The sequence below is a fragment of the Palaemon carinicauda genome, chromosome 6, assembly GCF_036898095.1.
Source record: "Palaemon carinicauda isolate YSFRI2023 chromosome 6, ASM3689809v2, whole genome shotgun sequence".
Taxonomy (NCBI): Eukaryota; Metazoa; Arthropoda; class Malacostraca; order Decapoda; family Palaemonidae; genus Palaemon; species Palaemon carinicauda.
The window spans coordinates 73,919,706-73,927,205 of record NC_090730.1 but is presented as its reverse complement, the minus strand read 5'-3'; the positions used below and the strand labels follow the sequence as shown (position 1 = coordinate 73,927,205).

General features: G+C 41.2%; 1 protein-coding gene across 1 annotated transcript in view; it reads left to right on the top strand.

Moving 5' to 3' along the window:
• Positions 1 to 7,500, top strand: part of LOC137642580 (neural cell adhesion molecule 2-like) — a 277,471-nt gene that overhangs the window by 259,987 nt on the left and 9,984 nt on the right. Inside the window, exon 13 of the mRNA XM_068375263.1 lies at positions 526 to 947. Coding sequence (XP_068231364.1) covers positions 526 to 947 — 422 coding nt within the window. The remainder of the gene's footprint in view (positions 1 to 525; positions 948 to 7,500) is intronic.

Sequence of the window (7,500 nt, the reverse complement as noted above, 5' to 3'; positions counted from 1 at the left end):
GCGCGCAAACAGGAAGACATTCAAAGTTATATATCAAGGGTAAATAGTTTAAGACTATTTTGTAAACTTTCAAAATTTTGTGTAATAATGTTATGGAATGAGAATGTTTTTCTCCAGTCGCTTTTTCATAACTATGAATGGCATTTTGCATTTGCGATTTCTCCAAATACTAAAAAACATTTATTTCAGTTATGCAAGGATACATCCGGTCTCACTGTTTGCTATTCGGTGATGTGTCTATAACCTAAGCCCTGCAATTGTCAAGGTTCTTCTCTCTCTCTCTCTCTCTCTCTCTCTCTCTCTCTCTCCGGCGGTGTGTCTATATCCTAAACCCCATATACATATATATATATATATATATATACACATAGAGTATATACATATATATATATATATATACACACATATATATATATATATATATATACACATATATATATATATATATATATGTATATATATATATATATATATATACATATATAAATATATATATGAAACTTTGTCACTATTCTATGATATCAGATGGTCCCTTTGAAGCGGAAGTACGGGAGGAAGCTAAACCTAAGGAAGGAGGAACAGTTGCAGTAGAAGGCGATGAAGGAGGTGGGGGAGGTGGAGGAAGAGGTGGTAAGGAAAAGGAGGAGATAGGTGGAGGATTCACAGGAAGTTCAACGGATGTGAACAATTACGACTCCTCCTCCTCACTGGAGGGAAGAAGTTATTCGCATCTCATCCCAGCTGCTTTGGGGTTGGGCGCTGGTCTCGTTTTCATCGTGTTCATCCTTCTCTTCCTTATCGTGTTCCGCACGTGTCATCCGCATCGCACCAGGCAGACAGTGCCGTCCAGCACGGCAATCTCCATCAGTGATCAGACGAGAAGTGTCCTTAATTCGCCTGTGGTATCTGCCAAGCACTCAACAACCTGCAGTGAAAGGGAAATACAGGTGAGATGGAATACTAATCGTTCATCATCGCGTGATACACAAAGGTAAGAATCATCTACGGAATATGATTTCCAGGTAAGACTCAACTACCACGAAACGATCTCTAGGTACGACTCAACTACCAAAAACGATATTCACTGGTATTCAGTAAGGCTTAGTAAAAGAGAAACGATTTGATCCAAAGCTTTTTAGTAAATATCTGTTAGTATAAATTGTGACACAAGTTATTTCCTTATATTCTACTTATTAACAAGCAATATATCGGTTTCAGTCTTCTCCTTCGAGATTCATACCCCTCGATGGAAGATAATTTTCTAACTTCCGGTGTTATAACAATAGAAGTCTTTCTCTATACATCCACGGAAAGTTCAAATCTTATTTACTTGGAATACCAAATAAGACATTTAAAAAAAAAAAATAAAGATTTTCAGTGGGGTGATTTATATTATGTAATCAAGTCAAACAAATAATTTCGAGCTTTTGAACTGTAGATTTGGATATTACAGAGGTAGCTAACTCACCAAATCAGTCGGATATAAGGTGTACTACGGTGTACAAAATTGAAACAAAATTACTGTCTTATGTACTCCAAAACTAGTGGTTACAGAATGTGCTGCAGCAAACACTTGCAGAGCGTATGCCACCAACACTTATTTTAAACTTACTCTCATTGCGCAAATCCCAAGATTTTATTTCTCTATTACATGGTCCGCCCAATTTTCTTTTTTTTTCTTCTTTCTTTCTTTTTTCCAAGTGGCACAGTAGATATGTTGGGGTTCAATTGAATGCAATTTTGTTGTTCATACCAGATCAAAAATCAAAAGCTTAGAAATAATAATAATCTTAATCTTTATACACCATAAAGTACTACTCTGAGGAATTACACATCAGACATTAAAACCTTTCATCGCAGTGTAGAGTTCTCCTCTACGTAGCATCGCGGATCATGCCATGCGCAGTCTCTCTGCAACTTCCATAGCAGAAAGACGTCTGAGCTGGTAGCTCCTTAGTTATTTACGCTAGTGTCAGTGATTTACTCTAAGGGTTTTCATACCTTTTTTCGGAAGCCTAAGATTACATCAGTCTACGGACTTTCCTACCAAAATTTCACGTCATCACTCATGGATGGAGACGTAGATCCAGCTGTTCCCACTGTTAATCTCCCTGAAAGTGAGGATATCCACAACCCCGAGTATAGGGAACTTCTTCATGAAATGGAGAACACAAACCCTACCACTGACCAGCTCCAGGAACCAGAATCTGCTGATGAAGACATGGAATCTGAAGCCCTTTCTCACCCTTCTCCTCCTCCTCAAAGGAAACGTGGCGCCTCCTCATCCCCTCCACCTGGATACCAAGCTGCTAAGAAGCCCAATCAAACCTCCTTGGACAGCACAGACTTCGCACTTCAACTTGCTCCTCCTAGTTCTGATGATGAACAAGAAGAGGACACACCTATCACTTCCTCAAGGACCACCTCTCCCCGTTCTTATGACAGGGATTCTACTTCAAAGGATACACCAGAAGAGCCTGACGACAACCCTGAGTCCTTCATACATGTACAAAGGAATAAAGGTAAGAGACCTTCTGCACCTTCCCCTTCTACTACTGCACTCTTTAAGTTTAAAGCAGTCAGCACACCTCAACATAGTGCTTATGCTCAAGTCATGGGTATAGAGGACAGATACCCAAATATCAATATCACGGTTAAACCGAATTTGGATGGGGACATGGTCCTCTCTCCCCATGACAAGGCAGCAGAAGATATACTCAATTCAATTAAAACTCTTGTTAAATTAGACCCAGCCCAAAAACGTAGAATTTACATTGTCTGCGGTTATTCATACAAATATGACACTGACCGTTTACTTAAATATCCTGGTATTATTCATGCTGAAAGATGCACACCCAAGGAAGGTGGTGTATCAAACAAAGTTAAATGTACCTTTTTGGGCCCCCCCCCTAATCAAGTTAACTTAGGTATGTGGGGTAAATTTAGAGTAGAGGATTATAATCCTCCCCTCCTCCGTTGTCACAAGTGCCAGAAATACGGGCACCATAAGAATAACTGTCATGCTGCTCATTTTGTCTGTGGAATATGTTCAAGGAGGCATGATACTTCCATCTGCCTCACTAAATACAAGGCAGATGAACCCACTGAACCAAGATGCCCTCACTGTAAGCTGGCACATCACTCGTGGAACAAACGTTGCCCGGAAAGACTTAAGAGGGAATATGCGAGGAGGGGCCAACTCCCTCCCAACTCTACTGCATCTAACTCAACTCCTAACCAACCATCCCAAACCCAACAACATATTACACCTGCCAATCCTTTACCCAATCCTACACCCCAAACTTACCCCTCCTACTCTGCTGCCCTAATGACCTCTGTCACACCAACGACCAACCCTTCTACTATTACACAAACAACTCCTTCTTCACAGACTGTTTCCCCGTCTATAGCCTCTGCCCCTTCCTCCCAATCACAACCCCAAAGACCACCCAAATCACCAAGATCCTCCAGACCTACACCTTCCTCTAAACCTCAACAAAATCCTGTTACAAACCAACACCCTCCTACTCCCTCAGACGATACCTACATCCCCCTTCCCTCAACATCTCATGATTCCACCTCTCCTGCCACAAATACAACTTCCAACTTTCATTATCCACACCTCCCACAACATAACACTTTATCTCCAGCTCCTCAATCTTCCTCCTCTGCTATCCTTAACCTCTTCCTTCAACCTGCTCTCCTAGAACCTGCTATTATTACTCTCATCCAAAAATTCTTCCCCAACCTAGTTGTAGATGATACATTTAAGTCTGCTCTTAGGCTCGTTATTGAGATGCTTACTCATGCTCTCACAACTTAGAATTCTCAGACTCCGACAGTGATGTGAGTTTACCCTCCTCTCCTCAACCACAGGTGAATAACTATATCAATGTGTTACAATGGAACATTTTAGGAATTAGGTTAAAGTACGCTATTCTGCAGTCTCAGGTAGCCGTACAGAGGCCGGACGTCATCCTCTTGCAGGAAACATTACTAAGGGAACACACCTCCTTTAAATTTGCAAATTACAAGATATACAGAACCCACCACACTGACACTAGTCGTGGCTTACTAACATTAATAAAAAACACAATTCCTTCCCAAAGAATTACAGATATTGACTGCCACGAAGCAGAGACTCTTAGTGTACAAATTACCCTTTTAAACACTACACTGACAATACACAATATCTACAAAAGCCCTGCAAGAGACATTGATGCTACCCCACTCTTTGCGGATGCTGAGACTCAGAGTACTGTTTTCTCAGGTGACTTTAATGGACATCACCCCTTCCTCAAGTCTACCTCCCCTACCAATGTTACTGGTGAGCATCTCTATTCTTTACTTGAGGATTTTCCAGGTGTGAAACTCCTCAATGATGTTGACATGCCTACCCATATTGCTGGGGGAAGACTGGATCTTACGTTTGTCTCGCAAGACATATGCAACAACTCCTCCTGGGACCTGCATCCTGTCCTTACTAGTGATCATTTTGGCACTCGTTTCTCTCTTCAGTTGGATAAATTACCTGACCCACCTCCTCCTCCTAGGAGATGGAATCCGGATTTCGCCAAATGGGATCTCTTTGAGCAGCACATGACTTCATGGGCTGATAGATACTCTGCTGCACCTCTGGAAGACGCTGATAACCTTCTTCTAACATTCAGTGAACAGTTAACTGAGGCGGCCGCATCCTCTATGCCAATGAAAAAACCCTTTACTAAAAACTATAAAGACTCTTGGTATTACAACCCCAGGATTAAGGCAATGAATAAGCGTCTCAATCGTATCAGAAAACTTTTTCGCAGGTACAATACTGATTCCCTATATCAAAACCTTGTTGCGGTAACACATCATTCTGCACAGGTTGCTACAGAGGTTAAAAATGAAAAATGGTATGACTGGTGTGCCGAGATTAATGCCACTACTCCTTTGAAAAAGATTTGGGGCTGGTTCAACAAAGTCTCTGGTAAAAGATCAACCATAAAGGTGTCTCACCCAGATCCTCCAGCTCAGGCGCTACGACTGGCACAAGAGTTTGCCAACCGCTCTAAGTCTGATAACCTCTCTCCTGAGGCCAGACATAGACAAAGGGTCCTTTACCCTATTAGGTTGAACATGATCACTGCAGCTTGCAACATATCAGATGATACTGATGCACTGTACACCATGGATGAACTTAATGTTGCCCTTTCTAAAACAAAAGATACAGCCCCTGGTACAGATCTTATAACGTATAGTATGCTTACACACATGGGAGACCCTGCAAAGGAGATATACCTTCAACTCATAAACAAAACTCATGTTGAAAGGGTTAGACCTCGGCTCTGGAGGCAGCAGGACACTCAACCTGTTCCCAAACCTAAAGAGGAAAACGCTTATAGGCCTATAGCTCTTATCACTTGTACGGAGAAGGTTGCAGAACGTATGGTCCTTAATCGACTAAAATGGAAGATTGGCAAATTACACCACAGACTGTATGCATTCACTGATGGTGTTGGCACTCATGAATGCATCACAGACCTTATGGCCACCATTAATGAGTCACACTCGCTAGTAGTCTTCCTGGACCTTGAGAAGGCTTTTGAACTGGCCAGTTCGGCTGCTATTCTCTTCTCACTTGTTCGCAAGAGGGTTAGAGGTCACCTGCTGTCCTGGGTTCAAGAGTACACTCGGGGTCGTGAGGCAAGAGTCACTTTTCAAGGTGCTACCTCACCTTTCCTCCCCTTGGAGAATGGCACCCCACAAGGGGGTATTCTAAGCCCGTTCCTATTTAATGTTCTTGTTGAAAATTTGTTGCTTATAGAACTCCCTCAAGGAATAGAGATGTTCATATATGCAGATGATATCTGCATTGTATGTCCACACTCTGTTCGTACACATAATCAGTCTCAAAAAATGCAAAGAGCTCTCAATGCAATAGTCCATGAATGTAACGAACTAGGTTTGAAAATTAACCCCCTTAAAACTAAGGCTATGGCCATCAAGTATTTTGAGCCTCCTCCCCCTCTTTTTATTGGTAACAACCCCATAGAGTGGGTTCAAAATTTCATTTACTTGGGTGTCAATATTAATTATAAACTTCTCCCTCACACACAGGTTAAATTGCTTAGACAAAAAGTTATCTCTCGCTTTTCAGCAATGAAAAGAATTACCACTTTAAAAAAAGGAGTCTCTTCCCATTTATTGAGATTATTCTATGTGCAAGCTGTAAGATCACAGGTTGAATATGCCTCCCCTGTTCTCATTTCCCTTCCTTCACGGCTATTATCTTCACTAGAAGTTATACAAAATAATGCCATGAGACTAATTACTGGTGCCCCTATTTGGACAAGGCTTATCCTTCTCAGGCAGGAAACCAACCTGTTACCACTTGCAGATAGAATAAAAATGCGTGTTTGCTGTATAATTATTAAAACAATAAAAGTTAATAGAAATTCCCCTCTGAAAACTAAAATTAACAGATTCATAAATTTGCATGAAGACCTAGAACCCCCTGATCATTATATTGGTAAACTTATTCAAACTATTAGAGATGTCAACATTCAGTTAGTCATACTTGATGTAAAGCATGATAAATTTCATCCAGAATATGTCCCTCCAGCCCCTTGGAGCCCTAATCCAATTGATGTTAATTATACTGTTCTTCCAGCATTCAAATCTTTATGTACTCCTCAACAGCTTAAGAGTGCAGCTCTGGCCTCCATTGCCGATACCAGTGCTGCTAATGTTTACTTCACAGATGGGTCTGTAGACATGAATCTACCGGCTGCTGGCTCCGCTGTCTTCTCCAATACCTTTACCAGTGCTTGGAGGCTTTCTGACCATGCTTCTATCTTACAGGCAGAACTCTATGCCATTGCAAAGGCCTTGGAGAATTCCCTTTATAAGTATGGTCATACTACTATCCACACCGACTCAAAAGGTGCTATACAAAGTATCCTAAAACGTAACTTTAAAGAGAATATTCATTTAATCAGCACCATAAAGACTATGGCTACAGCCCATGCTCAAAGGAACAGAAAAGTTACCCTCAATTGGATACCTAGTCATGTAGGTATTCATGGAAATGATGAGGCTGACCGTCTTGCAAATAGTGCCCTTAGCTATCCCACTATAAGCAGAGCATGCAGACCCTCTCTTTCACACATCAAAAAGTTAATGTCCAATTATTGTCATCTTCAAAAGAAAAGTTTAATTAGGCAGTCTTTGCTTGATGGTTCCCGCTCTGCTAAGTGGTATACTGAGGTAACTAATATTATCCCCCATTCTATGCCTAAATCTCTTCGTAGACAACTAACAACTATTCTTTTCAGACTACGCCTTGGTTATCTTTGCAGTTGGCAGATCATTAGTATAGAAGATAGATTTTGTCCCTATTGTGATCTCCCCACTGGTACTGAACCATTAGAACACTACCTATTAACTTGTACTGAAACCTTCCCTCTTCGTCAATCCATAAACCTCCCTCCTCCTTACACTGCTGTACAAGTAACT